The following is a 16288-nucleotide window of genomic DNA, read 5'->3' on the forward strand; positions in this document are numbered from 1 at the left end:
CTTAGAAATTTTTCTTTTCAAACGATGATGATTTTCCTCGCTAATCTGACGAATAAGAATAAGCACAAAGCTGACGTATATATATATATATACATAATCGTCTATCCAAAATTGAAGAGTGAATTCGAGCCCCGACGAAAAACATTTATTTCGATATTATTCTTCTATCTCTCTATTGATCGGTATCGTTATATGCGATCGAACAAAACATTCTCTACTTCTCCGCTTCCGTCGAAAGAAATCCGATTGCGTGGTGAAGGATGGTATGTATGCATAAAAGCACGACTGGTGTCGGTATCGTTGCAAAATTCCGCGGTTCGCTGTTTAACGAAAGGAACGCTCGCGTTCCAGGCAACGAGAGTTCACGCATCGTTGGGCCAGATCAAAAGATGCTCTAATGCAATTACATAGCGTTTGCGCGCTATCATAATATTTGCGAACCATCCTCCTCCAACCATTCCATTCGGTTTCGGTTTTACGAGAAACACGGGAAGCACCACCGTCGTCGTCGTCGTCGTCGTCGTCGTCGTCGTCGTCGTCGTCGTCGTCGTCGTGACGAGAAAACGGAGAGGGATGTTCGCTGATGTAAGAAACGACGGCGAAGTCATTCAGGCTCGACATGCTGGAACCGGCAAGAAACCGAACGATCCCGCAAAGATAGAAATTCGTGGGAATCCGAGCGTAGCTGTGTCGTCAATAGGGGAAACCACCCGTTGCTCTCTCGTGCTTTAGCGCTCTTGTGCCAAATTGGCTTTCAGACCGAGCAATTAACATCACGCCAGGCACGACGTCTGACAGACGAGGAGCAGAGATTTATCGAGCGACAGTCTATTTCACGGATCTCTTTCTGACATGCGCGACGCGATGGGGATTGTTTCGCGGCGTCGGCGAAATTATTTCCTTCGTCTAGACCGAAACATTTCAACTTATCCCGAAGGTTGAAACGATCATTTCACACGAACGACAGATTTGCTCGTCGCGATCGTACACTTGTGACAAATGACAGTAAAAAAGATTTCATGTAGACAGATGAAAAAAATATTTTAAATAAAGTGCGAATATTAACAACGGCATAAATTTTGCTGGTACGTATGGGAAAGATAATTGAAAATTGTGAAACCGAGCGCGATGAATAAGCAAATGGCTAATTCGAAAGGGTAAGAACCCTCCTGTCATCCAGGCGCGGTATTTGTTTATCTGTGTTTTCCTTCCGTCTGGCCCGAATCTGTTTTCATCCTGATATGAACAAGCGTGATCGAGGGTTGTAAATTCGTATAGGGTGTATTGCTACCCTCAAAGTATCTTCGATGATGGATCGCTCAAAACATTAACAGATTTATCTAAAGTGCAGTTCTTCTTTTATTGATTATATTATATATATGAAAATTTTCATATTTATACACTGTAAATTACATATAAAAAAAAATATATATGTGTGTGTGTGTGTGTGTGTGTGTGTGTGTGTGTGTGTGTGTGTGCACAAATACTTGAAATACATATTTGCACATTGTGCGATCCGGAGAAATCCGCTTACATCATACTATATAAATAACGAAGACTGATATATTTACATTGTTTTAATAATGCGGATGTAAAATATTTATTACAATAATAAATTAAGGCGTAATAATGCGATATATAATTTTATTTTAAATATTATAACTCACTGATTTTAATCAGATGGATGTTTATCGACGGATTCGATAAATCACACTAGAAAGATTGAGTCGCGTTTAAATTGCAGGGTATTCGAACGGACAAACACTATCGCAATTATTTCAGCATCAAATATTCAGATAATTGCGCGACGAGATCGTGCACGCGATATATAAAATCCCGTTGTTGTCGTTGTGTACAAGGTCTCGTTGTGTCTCAATTATCTAAGTTTTAATAAACCGGAAGCGTGGATGTGCTCGCGTATTACCCGCCTTTCTTTGTGGCCGCTCGAGAGGAGTCTCGAGTTTCGAGCGCAGTCGCACGTTTGACGACGTTTGAATTCAAGTTTAATGTAGAATTCGCTAAGAGAGCGAGCGCCGGTCATTCAGGCGGTTGCGAGCTATTGAAAATCAGTCACCTCATTCACTCGGGAACATCGTGACGAAACTCGAGGAAAATCAATAGAGCCGGGCACCGACGAAATACAACGCCGAACGCGCGATGCAATCCGTTGGCGATGTCGCACGCGCGATATATAGGTGAGAACGTAAATAAAAATGGCTTTCGATGCACGTACCTCCGATGCCAGTAGTTTGGGGAGATCGCGCAGTTTTTTAATAAGCGTAAGCGCCACGAAAAAGAGTGCTCGTGGAGAGATTTGTCGCCCGCGTGATTCTGCGATGAAAATTAAAACGCATGGCTCTGCGGCTGGCCATTTCGCTTCGGCGATTCACAACCGAATTGAACACTGAATTTATCGAAGAAAAAAATCGATCATACCCTTTGGCAATTTTTCTCTAGCGGTGAGTTAATAATATAAACAAAAACAAAAAAAAAAAAAGGATTAAAACGCAGCGCAACGGGGATGGTAAAAAATGGTAAAAAAAATTTTTATTATAGTGTACGGATACTGATAAGACAGATAAAATAAAAAGTTAAATAAGAAAATTATGCATTTATACAGTTAAAATGTAAATTTGTGACAAAATGTATTGTGTAGACCGCAAATTAGAGGGCCTGTACATTAGCGCAAATTACACAGCAACTGCTCGCATACCTCGTCAAAGACCAGTGTTAGTACAAAGGTATTGTATACCTGCAATGGTATCGCACCGTTCTACCTCTAACGAGCGGAAATGATTATTGATGAACGATTTTTCTGCTTCGCGTAGAAAGTAGAAAAATCGAATTATCAAGAGTTTAATTTCTATTGCTTAATCCGTTTGTCCGCGACGATTTGATCCGCGTGCGCGGCCGCTTTTAAGCCGATTTCTGCGGGGATAAATCCCTTTAATTAAAAGTCTCATTAATAATTGGAAACGTTAATTGAAAGTCCTATTAGCATGGTATAAGAGTCGGGTAGCTTCAAATCGCACGATCGGTAGGCAGATAAATCTTTTCGCCGTACAAATTTCCGAATTATTCATTGAGTGCAATAGACTGTATTTCTCATCATAAATTTGTATCTTTGTATAACGTAACTTAAATAATAACAAAATTTAGCAATAATCGGCAATAAACAATCTTTATACTTTCATTCTTCATTTAGAGAAAAGGATTAATTTTTATAAATATTTTTATAAATATCCTATTACTTCTAGTTAACACTCTTGTTCATTCTTGTTCACTCCGTAACCTTTCAATAAATATTTAAGTTTTATGTAAAGATGGTCATTAGTCATTATTATACATAAAATTATTATATTTAAAAATTGCGTTTGACGATGAAGTAATATAATATATTTAAAATCTAATGATAACATGGATGTAATGATAACATGGAACGTAATTCTCTATTTCTCTCTTTTCTCCTTTTCTTTCCTTTTCTCTTTCTCTTTCTCTTTCTTCCTCTCTGTAAGAGGCACTGTAAAGACATAAGAGTAGGGTAATATTTCTGTTGAAATTCAACGAGAAATAATTAATACTTTGCACAAGTAGGTAAATGCCGTTTCGTTGGATTTTCGCGGAGTGACCCATTGAGTCAAGAGCTGTTTTAAAGACGGCCGGCGCAACAAACAACTCTCGAGTTTGCCTTCTAGGAAATCGCAAGGAGATCCGAGATCGTAATTTATAGCGTGGAACGCAATCGCTTTATTTCGGCTTGACTAAATTTGCCGCTCCCAACTCGCCTCGTCCGCCAGACAGTTATGTTTACGCGCGGCGGAACTTACAAAACTTAACTGAATTAACTAGTTAACAAGTAGATTATGCACACGACATTTAGCTGCCAACTTTGTGAGTCCGACAGACTTACAGTTTTCCGTATCAAAGTACGAAGTAACCCGTGGAATTTGCCGTAAATTAGAAGCAAAACTACGTGCCCGTTATGCCCGTCTAAAGAGGGCACAGGGATGTCCGATTAATTTTGCATTAATCTCTGCCGTCAGTCTGTTCTAATTGAATCCATGATGGAACAAGCTGTATTCCGTATATGTCGTATACGTTAACCTTGAAGCGCTCTGAGATATTCTTCTTTTCCGGAGAAGATTGCGCGTATATTTCATTTCCTATATCTCGTTTCGCTTTAGAAAGATTGAAAAATTCCTATCTGTTGTCTAGGCGAGACTCGTCCTGTTTGTAAAACGATATGTCTAAATTAAAATAATATTTATTGAATAAAAAATTTTTACGGAAAAATATGAAATTCCTAACTATCGAAAGAGAAATATTCTCGTCTCGCGGCAGCCAATACGTGTGTATACTGTATGCGTACGCGATTGCAGAAAATATAATTTATTTTGCGATTTTATTTAATTACTATAGCCGTACCATGTTTTATAATATAGGCGGTAGTATAAATCACCAGCAATTTCACAATTGCTGGTACCAGCACACGACGAATTATTATTGCTACGCGGCGGTGTCCGTGAAAAAGCCATCCCTTTGCGAAATTTTCGCGTTATACATTTTTCATGAAAAATCGAGAATAATTTTCGTGAAAATATTCGTACAAGGGAAGTTCTCGAAAATAGTTTCTCTCTAGTAGTGCACTATAAATAATTATTACAAAAGAAAGTGTTTTAATTAAATTTAGTTTTAAATTAATTATTTCATTATTATTATTAACATACATTTCCCATTTTATTTAGTATAACGGTTGAATAATGTGTGGATTTCTGCTATACGAATAATATCGACGAAACATTACATTTGGATTTTTAATGATAATACAAGATTCATATCAAATTTTTTCAGAAATACAATCTTTACAAAGAAATACAATATTCGATATAAATTACTTCGAAATATTTTCGATGCATTTTAGCGTTACTTTGATGTTTGGTTAAATTTAGATCATACAATCGAAACATCTATATTCCAACGTTCCGTTGTTTCATCTCTAATGAGAAATCATTCGCTACAGATGAAATAGAAATTGTATTTACCGTTGAAACAATGCTCCAGACAAACAATAAATGGCTCGATTTTGCGTTTCATTCACATATACTGCCACGCTATTGCCATTATTGCTCATTAGCGTATCGCATAAAAGCGGTTTGTCTGCCGTCGTAATTTTCGCGATAAATATATTCGACTTGAAATTTTTGAATTTCCCGAATGTTAATATAACTACATCAAAAATCGAACGGGCTTGTGACCAAACATTCCTGTTTACACAACAAGCCGCAAAACATGTCGGTTATTCCCGATTGTATTTCTCCAACTTCAAAGAGCTGATTATTTATTTCGTAAAATCACATCACATTTATATTTATTCTCTCGCTGGTTCAACGATATATTTTGTTAATTTTTGGACTCTTCCAGCCCAAGAGAAATTAAAAGAGAAACAAAAAAAGAGTGAGAGAGAGAGAGAGAGAGAGAGAGAGAGAGAGAGAGAGAGAGAGAGAGAGAAATGGAGAATACAAGCAAATAATTAATACGAATCTCAATATTATTTAACTTTCGATTTAATTAATTTAATAATGTAACAGTCACGGTTTTTGCAAATAAATAATCTCATTGCATGTACATAATTGCGAGCACAGATGGTATTCAATCAAAAGCGAAGCAATCGCAGTTCCGATTTTCTTACGCATATTGAAATGCAAAATTCGCATCGCGCGCATCGTTAAATAACGTTCCGTATAACTCATTCGTAACGGTTCTCGTATCGATTTCTCTATATCAGCTATTCCGCGTGAATTAGATATCGCCTCCCCTTTCTCTTCCTCACTGCCTGTGGAGGAAAAAATATCAAATCGTGCAGCGCGCGTATTCGCGTACGCGAATCGATTCGAAAAGAGCAACCCGACCCGACTGCGCTCCGGCAATTTTCCGGGCATTTCGGGCGCAAAAACCGTCGCGTGCGCGTCACAAAGCGCAAAATGTATAGAGCGTGCTGTCATAGAACACTGACACGGCGCTGACGAAATAAGCGGACAGGTGCAGACGACTGGCCGATAACCCGATGACCCGGATACCTTCGATGATATCGATTAGCCATCGAATGTCCGTGCAGACCGCCGCGACCGTCAAACGTCTCGGCACACCTCGCCCTTCTCCCGCCCTTTCCCTTCCGTCTTCCCGCCATTTTCTGACCGTCGTCCATCCCTCGATCTCTGTATTACTCGATCTTGTATCTCTTGTACTTACCCGACCTCGCTCGACTGCCCGTCCATCTGTCTGTCCTGCGACATCCCTTCCCGTATCCCGTCTCCCGCGCGACAAAATTGGATTTATGGCTTTATTTTCCTCCTTTGCGGACGACGTCTATCAGCAGATTGCTCGTCGAAAGCGCTGCTTCGTATTACGACGATATAATGGATAACGTCCCGGACTGACGACCCTCGCGTTGTGAACGCGGCGTGATCGGACAACCTTTTCACAAACATATTTTGCAACAGACACTTCGCTATTTTCTTTTTAATAGAAGAAAAAGTATGATTTGTCTCAGAAATCGAAATAACTTTCCCGAAATTTGAATATTTGTATATTTTCAATATTAATATTTATCGAAATCTAAATCAAAACTACGTTACGAAAGTAATCATAGTTATAGCTTGATGTTATTAGCAGTAAAATAAAAATATATAACACAATTATAAAGATTGAAACTACTTTAATTAATTTAAAACCTTAAAAATCGTATAATATAAAAATTTCAAAATATTTTAAATTAAGTTTGGTTCTTTGGACTCAAATTATATCAGGAATCTTGTTAACATATTTTTGAATCTTATTATGTTAATAGGAATAATGCTATTTATTTACATTTTGTTCTTTTTATAATTAACATTTTATAACTTTGAACAGATTTAACTTTTAATTCTCAAATTACAATTTTCCCTATCTATCCGAATGTTTTAATCTCTACCTCTTCTACCTAACTATGGATTTATTATAGATTTCATATCTATCATCTGATATTAGATCATATATTTTTAATTTTTAAATTATAACATTTTCCTATTGCTTCAATTTTTTCCCACCCGAATTTTTATTTAACATTGCTATCTATTCGCGAATTTTAACAATATATTTACCTAAATTTATTAAATTTTTTCATAGTCTTCCTACTTAACCGAATTCCTATTTTGGGCTGGCTAATTTCAGCGAGATTCCTAACCCGCGATCATTAAATGGGAAATATATTCAAGAAAGGAATTTAACATTTAGAAATCCATGTTCAAAGACATAGATAATATTTTATATTTCTCTCCATAATTATGTGTAATTGCACGTATGTATAAAAATCAATCATTTACGTTTTTACTATTTTGATATTATTGATAGTATATTATTAATTAATCTTTTAGGAATTCTTCAGACTATATTGAACCTACCTTTCGTTGTTCCTGACCACGTTTTTCCATCGTCGACTGCATAGCTATGAATTCTGATCATATACAGCCAGAGATGATAGGAAGGAGACATATTCCTTCATTTATCGGCTAATTATTAATGCTGGCAAAAATGTTTTGCTCGATTTTTCCACGCGCACATTAATCATGACGATAAAATTGTATCGATCGCGAGGGCCATTCAAACATTAATAAAATAAGAAGTTTGTGATAACAATTTTTAAAGTTATTTTATTGATAATATTGCGTTTTTTCGCAACACGCGTGATTAATTTTCGATTTAAAATAAGAAAATTCGATTACATGTCATAGATAGAATTTTAAAAAGTTGAATGACAAATTAAAAATATTGGATAAAAATAGAAAAATGAAAATAAAAAACGATTGTAATTTATATAACGAATAATATATACTCAAACTGAAAAAAATCTAAGGCCCATATTATTCGTCTGTATTATTCACGTACGATCAAATTTAAATCTCATTATGAATCAGATGAGAATGACATAAAAAATTTAGAATGAACGACATGAGATTCGAGCGAGAATATGAAGTTATATTTCTTTTCGGTTTTTCGAACAAGATAAATAATAATTTATCTCGCAAAAATCATTCGATGTCGCGCAAACGTCGCGATCCACTCGATTTTAAATTGACGAAAAGAACGGGACAAGACCGATCACGTGTCCGGTCATGTGATCGAGTAAGGTTAGCATAGTTTCCCGCGTTTTTCTCACCTGTTGCGTTCGACGTACGCGTGCCGCGTGCCATAGTTTCGAGTTTTTCGAAGAAACGTGAAATACAATGACAGTTTGATGCGTTTTTGTGACGTGTTTTGTGTCAGTGTTTCAAGTGAGTATATATTTCGTTGTTCTAAATGCGAGGTGTTTTCTTTATGTGCTCGTACCTTATCCCATGTGTGACATAACCTAGAATTGGATGTAAAACAATACCGTCGCCGGCACTGGACAGTTCACGAGGTATGATAAACTAATAATTATTATCGTTAATTATTATTGTTAAATTGATTTCTTGATCGGAGAGTCGGAAAAAAAAATTAAAAAAAAAAAATAAATTTAAAAAAAAACATTCTTGGCTTGATGTTTTCTATAGAGTAATTTTTGTAAAACAGAAATATGTTTAAAAATGGATTAGTAATGATTTTTGCATTACTTTCCAATTCTAATTACTCGAAGCTGAAAATGAAAGTTTATTATTTACGAATATTTAGTGGACTTTATTATTAACAGCCGTTGAAGAAATTAATACAAGTTGTCACTCAGTCAGTTTCGCGTACAATAATTATTGATGGTCTGAGGTATGAATGTTATATAGCAAAAATCATTTCATAGGTCTCAAATTGCTCAAATATGGCAAATATGACAGATTATCTTTCGGCTGAACTCACTGCTACTTGCGCTGCGATTGGGTACTTTGATGGAACTGACTATCATTTAGATAAAAATTGTTTAGGTAAAGAATATATTTATGTTGGGTATTAGTCTGAAATAATATTCCAGAAACATTAGACTAACAATACAATCAATTTAATAATACAATCAATTTCTTAACAGATGTCATAAAAGATCTTATCAGATATCTTAAAAGAGATGATGATACACATACTATAAGACGCTTTCTTGGGCAAACAGGATTACTTAAAACAGATCTTGTAAAGATTCTTATACATCATGTTAAGAATACTGAACTTTGGGATGTTTTGTTGCGGTATGTATAATATAGAGAAAAGGGAGATGAGAAAAGTGATAACTGTGATATTTGATGATTTTTTTTTTAATTTCTGTTATAATGTAAAAATAATGATCTATTTTTTTTCAAATTTATTAAAACTTTATTAAAACTATTTATTAAAACTTTAGTTATAATCTGTAAAAATTGAAATTTTGATAAATTAAAATTTTTGTAAAATTATGTTTTTTATGAATATGTTAATTTCGTTATCTTATCCTTATATGTTATCATTTTCATCGATTAAAATCAAAAGTACAAGGAATTATCTATTAGTTTTAAAAATTAAAAGTTAATGAATTAAATTCTCATTTGTTAGCTTAGAAAAATTAATAATTCGTTTCATTTTGTCCATTTCGTCATCCTATCCTTTTTCCTTATAAGAGTTATCTTCGACATATGGAACATATGACACATGTTTAAGAAGTCGATGTTTGTTTACATTGAGATGTTTACGTTTTTTATTTTTATTCTTTTTTTTTAACAGATTACTTATTAATTTGACAAGCTCCGCGTTTGTAATTTACGATGAACGGATACCAACTGACAAAATAACATATAGTTTTTATCAACAACTTGTTGTGTATTTACAAGACTATAAGGCAGCGTTAACTGATGAAAATGTTTGGTTAGCAATAGCTGGTCGTTTGGGAAATTTACTTAATATTGTAAGTGAAGAGATTCTATATGTTCTGTGATATAAATAGTATATTAGCTACAATTTTTATTTTAGGATAGTACGGAAAGAGGAGAGGAAGATGAGTTAACGATTGAAAGAATTCTTGTTTTTATCAGAAATGTACTGCAAGTGCCACCTAATGACAATGATAAAAGAGCTGATAACGATGCTACTGTTCATGATGAGGTTAATCACTACCTTAACATTAAGATAGGATAATAAAAAAGAATCTGTTTTTTTTTTTTTTAAGAATTTAAATTAAAATATCCAGAGTATAAACTGGCTCATTAATTTGCTAGAGTTGGAGATAACAATTCTCATTATTTTTAAAATTCCATTATTTTGTTATTTGTATTCGAACCATCTTTTCTTGAGATCAATTTTTTTTTTTAATTTTCTAACATGTATTAAGCATTGTTTTGTTTTGTTTTTGTGACATAGATAATTTTTTTTTATAGATATTATTTGCATTACATGCATCAGGCATAGTAGATATTCTATTGTTTATTGTCAGTAACAAACAGGAACAACAATATCATATACAAATCTTAGAGGTATATACTAGTTATATCAATTTATGTAATTTTTTACATTTAGACTTTATAGACTTATATGAAAATAGTACTGTTGTTAAAAGCTTATTTGTTACCTGTTAACTTGTTACTAAATAACAGTGTTATTTTTATACTCGGCTAGATTATATCTTTAATGTTACGTGAGCAAAATGCGAGTTTGTTAGCGGCATCTGGCTTGCAACGTAGTACTGCTGAAAGAGAAAATGACGAAGCTAAACTCGTAGAGTTGCGACAAAAAGAGCTACGCGAAAAGAGGGATAAAGTAAGAAAATACGCTGGATCTAGGTGAGTTTACATATATTATTATTTGTCAATAAGAAAGTTGATTAACTCATTAATAAAATTACGTATATATAATACGTATGTATCTGTACAAATATAATACAAAAGCATTCATTTATTTGACATTTAATATAAATGCCTACATATAAAATAAAGAAAGGTCGAGAGAAGAGGAAGATGTTGCATGTTTCCCAAACTAGTGTTTCCAACTAATTTAAGACAGTATCTCTGTAGAATATAAAATAGGACTCGAAATGAATAGTTCCCGAATTCAAATCTCTTTAGATATGCATTTAATTGACCGACTTACGCGATATGACGAAAGCATATCTATGAACTTTATTAAGTTTTATTCATATGTTAGTTGTATTATCCATACGTTTTTACCCCAATACACGAGAGAATGCATTTAATGCAGATAGCTACCGCGTAATTACCACTTTAATGAGCGGCCACGGCTAAAAGCCCGTGATCGTAAAAATGGGATGACTAAAAGGCGCCGATTGCTACTTGACGGATGCCTTTGGGAGTTACTGCGGTGTTCGCGATGTGATATGCGTATAATGAATATGACCTAGTTTTTAAGGTAGGACCACCCAAAGTATGAATAGACGCTTTTATCCACTTGTTGGAGAGAAGCGAGCCGTATTCTTGTAACGAGCGCGTTCCAGAAGCCCATGGATGCGAGCATCCACGTCTTTGCGAAAGGCTTTTTACGAGTTGAAAGAGACTGGATGTGCGATGAAAAGATCCCTCCGCCTTCCACGTGTTCTCTATCGATCGACAGAAAGATAATTTGATCGGAAAACGATAAAGCAGCGCCTAGCTGTGTCACGAGCACAGATCTCTTTTTGATAGCAATAGTAAACATAGGAACAAAATTGGATAACCGCGCTGTGTACATGCTCGCACCATCATTTTTATTATTTTATTTATTTCCATTTATTGCTACCACGCTTTTGTATAGGAATTATGAAGAATTCCGCAGGTTTTATTGCTACCTTTAAAAGTCATAATGTTTCCAAATAAGTAATTGTCAGATATCGATAAATATAAATAAAGATTATCGCCCCCTATTAAATTTTATTTGTAATGCCCCTACGCTTTGACAAGTTATTTGTTTAAAGGCTATTTGTTTAAAAATATTTTAAGAAGGGATAAATGGAACCGAGTTTTTTTTTTTTTTCGCAAGAAATAAAATGGGAGAAAGCGAATAAGGTGCGCGTCTTCGTCATTTAGAAAACTATCTGCCGTTGACAGCTGCCTTCTATTCCATTGATTGGATCTTCGGGACTCGTGGGTGAAATTGAATTTGAATGATCAGTTCTCTTTTTAGTAGCGACGGAGCACGTTATTTTCGCTTCTCAATTTGTGCGTAGAGATGAGATGAAAGGGAGATGTGAAAACTAAACAAGAAATTCAATCTTTCCTCAAAACGTGGGCGTATCGTTCTCCCGATCTATTTTGTATCGTATTTTAAGATACCCTACATTTACGCATTCTTGAGAAATTCAAGAATAAATTCCACTTCACGAATAAGTTTATTCTCTGAAATTTCTATTTTCCTTTGATTAATTAGACATTCACGATTCGGCGGCACTTACGTTGTACAAAATATGAAAGCTACTGGAGAAAATCAAATGATATGTCACGAACCATATAAAAAAATCGAAGCTTTAGAATTCGGTTACAACAAGGTAAGCATAGATTTGAAATCGTAATTTACATCTCCCTCCCCCCTCTCTCTCTCTCTCTCTCTCACTTTCCGAGAATATCCGAGAATGTTAAAATAATTCAGACTCTGTTGTTTAATTCAACAATTGAATGAAATTAGCTTCTGTAATAGAAGCTACGTGTTTTGTCAACAGAATAGAGTAAAACGACGCAAAGACAAACTGAGCCTGCGAGATGTCAAGGAAGAACGCACGTCTGCGCTCAGCGTGCGACTCTTTTTAAAAGAGTTCTGCGTAGAGTTTTTAAGCGCGGCTTACAATCCTGTAATGAGATTCGCTAGATCATGTATCATGAACGACACTCACAGTCAAGCGCTAGAAACAGCCGTCTACCTTTGGGTCCTACGTTTCTTCATGGAGTTCAATCGACATTACAAGTTTCAAGTAAAATATGTGAGGTAAATCTTCGCGCTTCAACTTCCTCATAACGCAGTCTGCATTGTCGCATATCTCTAAAGAGGCAGAAAGCGAGACAGTTTACGAACTCATTTTACGCCTCGTCGCTTTCTTTCGAATCTTGTCTGGAGAGAAAATTCTCCAGCGTCCGCGTGTACAGACCGAATCATCTAACTTTGCGTTATGGAATAACTTCTACAGAAATTTATTAAATGGTCACTATAAGATTTATTAAAACATTTATATTAACTTTGCGACACAATAGGCAGTTTATAATTATTAATTTTTAATTTTTTTTTTTTTTTTTTTTTTTTTCGTTCAAAAAGATTTATTCAAATTTATTCTAAATTATTTAACCAAACGATCTATCTATATATTTCTCATTTAAACAAAGTATATTAAATGCTTTGAATCTTGTTTACGATTTATTACCCGCGCTACGCGCCAATGCATACGATACTCCACTTTTGTTGGATCAAATTTTACTGACAGATTGTTTACCTATTACCGATTCTTTTTTACGAATTGCGAATAATACGTAAAATATTTTATTTCCATTTTATACACTTTTTGTACGAAGTCAACATTTAATATTTTATATTATGAATTATATAAATCAAAATGTGTTTTATTTTATCTAGCGAAACTATATCCACAGAAGTATTTTATTTAGTGCAAAGACAAATGGAACAATATTATGAAATGATAATAACCGATAAAAAAAGGATACCGCTTTGGTCTCGTAGATTACATTTGGCATTGAAAGCATATCAGGTAGAAAATTGTATGATAATACAACATGATTGCATTGTATGCGAGTGTTTGAAGAGGATACAGGAATATCATGTGTTTTAGGAGCTTCTTAACACTCTTATGGCAATGGATAAGAGTAAAGATGATGGTGTTAGGGAATCCTGCAAGATAATTAAAAGCAATATCTTTTACGTCCCGGAATATCGGGAAACGATATTCTCTCAGCTTTTGTGCTTCGACGAGGTTAAAATGTCACGGTGAGTGAATAGATTCCATCATTATAATTATTATACCACCGTACAGAACAATTCGTGTAATTTTATTATCTTGATCACTTACATCTAAAAAAGAGTTTAAAAATTTTTGAACGAAACGATTAACAGAAATTATCAAAGCAAGATCTCGTGTTCTTTATTTCTTAAATCTCTGCACTTTTTACTCTTTTCATCATCATCAGAGTTCTTCCTCTTTAATTCGCGAATTTTTAATAGGTTGTAGTGATGTAATGGGGCAGGTATCGCAAAGTTAAACGACGTCATTCTACGCTAAACAATTCGCGTATGTACCGTATAAATCCACGTCGTAGAGAGAGGAGGAGGGGAGGGAGGGAGGGAGGGAAGCAGGGAGGAGGAAGAGAGAGAGAGAGAGAGAGAGAGAGAGAGAGAGGGGGGGGGGGGGAGCTCTTTACCAAAAGTTTTATCTACCGCAGACAGATTGATTCACTTTCGGATCAATCGGTTCGACCAGCCAGGAAGCCACTCCGACTCCCTCCGACGCCGTTCCTTTTCGACTATTTCTCTTCTTCGGCGGCTGGTCTCGCTAGCTCGCACCCACCCGCTTTCTTCCTCCCTTCTACGATTCCTCGGCGGAATAAACAACTTTTATCGACCTTCCGGCCGGCGAAATGGGAAAAGGCGGTGGGCGTTCAACTTGCTACGAGTTTGACGGGTTTTGCGCGGATTTCCACGACGGAAATGTAAGGACGGCGCGACGTACCGCAATGCCACGTTGCTACTTTGACGTTACGGGGACGCTGACGAAAACAGGACGACGGTTCCGTCAAACTTTGGCTTTGATGGCAGTAGCGCGCGTTGCCGGAACTAAATTGACGAATTAATGCGCGAGTAGCGGGATTGAATTAATTTCTTGTCGCAAGAAAGGAAGGAAGATAGTTTAAGTTTATCATCATCCTAAAATAGTGTAACTATGTAAAATCTTACAGGCAGTACTTAAGAGATCTTATAACGACTGCTCACATATTTTTAAAAATGCTGGAACATTTCTGTCAGAAAGGCCAACGACATCTCATAGTTTGTAAAATAAAGCCAAAGAGAAGAAAGGCTAAGAAAGGAAAAAGTGAGATTTTGTTTGTGTTACAGAGTTCAATATAAAATTAAATTCGACATGCACAAAATCAATTCAATTTTTTTTAAGCAGAATCTACCAAGGAAAATGTAACTACGGCTCCTACCTTGGAAGAACGTTGGGACATTATTGGTCCTGAATTATCTGCTGTTATGCGCGATGCCGTTATACCTGTAGTGATGCCATTTGATGCAACCTTAGATACACCTATCGACGATCAAAAGTATGTGTCAACATTATGATGATTGACTAGAGTACGTTATTTTTGTTAAAGTAGTTTTTTTCTTTCTTTTTCTGATTCGTAGAGCGGACGCCATGAAGAGAATCCAGAAATTAATGCGACAGAGAAACTTGGAACAGGCACTCGGTCTCCTACGTGCAGCAAGGTAAGGGATTTGTTTATTTTGAGAAGCGATTCCAGGGAAGTAACTTGTTGTCATGAAACTCATCGTGCTGGAACGATGGCAATGTTGTTCATTGTTGTTTATTTTGAGAATCAGTTTTGTACCTAAACCGTCGTTATGCATTACGACGAGTGAACCGTTCTAACTTTTCTGTTACTTTATTTAGCTGAAATATGCGAGAGATTATTACCTGTAATAAAAATTACGTATAATTTCTCGCTTGTAACGTAATAATTTAATATACGATTAACATATAAATTTTCATAAAAGTTAGCTCAATCGTGATAGAAGATCTTTTTATTTTTATATATTGACTTAGAGTTTCATTTCGCAGTATTTAACTTTTAATTCACGGTATCTTTAAATATGCTTAATTAAATTATATATATTTCTATCCTTTTATTTTTTTATAAACATTTGCAATACAGAAGAGAGTTATGCTGCAGTCATATTTTGCCATTTATATTTTTTATTTGATATTAATTTATATTGGAAAGTATATTATTTCTTATATGTTTATTATTTCTTATATGTTTTGTTATCATTTATATTCAATGATATGAACGAAATTAAAATCTAATTTAGATGATCGATATGCATTAGACAATTTTCTCTTATATATTTTTATGGTTTTTTAATATTTTGAGCTAAGTCAATTAATTACGGGAATTGTGTGAGCTTTGTTTTCTCAAACAAAGCGTTTATTATATTAGGGGTAGAAGGCTGGTAAGTTTAGAATTTATTCTCTCAAATTCGATGATTTTTTTTTATATTTTAAGTTGAAACGCATTCGGTACACAAAGTAATATAAATAAAAATAATAAAATAACGTATATAAAAATATAAATTCTCATTTCTAATCGTGCAACAAAGTTGTAACATATATATCAGACAA

The 16288-nt window shown here is 34.9% G+C and overlaps 1 protein-coding gene across 1 annotated transcript in view; it reads left to right on the forward strand.

Annotated features, from left to right (window-relative positions):
* Positions 1-7038: 7038 nt before the first annotated feature.
* The window catches only part of timeout (circadian regulator timeout), a 103325-nt gene continuing 94075 nt past the window's right edge, over positions 7039-16288 (forward strand). Inside the window, exons 1-15 of the mRNA XM_089081795.1 lie at positions 7039-8309; positions 8391-8437; positions 8810-8930; positions 9032-9185; positions 9694-9874; positions 9940-10071; positions 10344-10439; positions 10582-10745; positions 12322-12439; positions 12611-12873; positions 13513-13645; positions 13727-13881; positions 14847-14980; positions 15062-15212; positions 15295-15375. Of these exons, the coding sequence (XP_088937921.1) occupies positions 8273-8309; positions 8391-8437; positions 8810-8930; positions 9032-9185; positions 9694-9874; positions 9940-10071; positions 10344-10439; positions 10582-10745; positions 12322-12439; positions 12611-12873; positions 13513-13645; positions 13727-13881; positions 14847-14980; positions 15062-15212; positions 15295-15375 (1967 nt within the window). The 5' untranslated portion in view covers positions 7039-8272. The remainder of the gene's footprint in view (positions 8310-8390; positions 8438-8809; positions 8931-9031; positions 9186-9693; positions 9875-9939; positions 10072-10343; positions 10440-10581; positions 10746-12321; positions 12440-12610; positions 12874-13512; positions 13646-13726; positions 13882-14846; positions 14981-15061; positions 15213-15294; positions 15376-16288) is intronic.

This window comes from Pogonomyrmex barbatus, unplaced genomic scaffold, assembly GCF_055798465.1.
Source record: "Pogonomyrmex barbatus isolate J1 unplaced genomic scaffold, ASM5579846v1 scaffold5, whole genome shotgun sequence".
Taxonomy (NCBI): Eukaryota; Metazoa; Arthropoda; class Insecta; order Hymenoptera; family Formicidae; genus Pogonomyrmex; species Pogonomyrmex barbatus.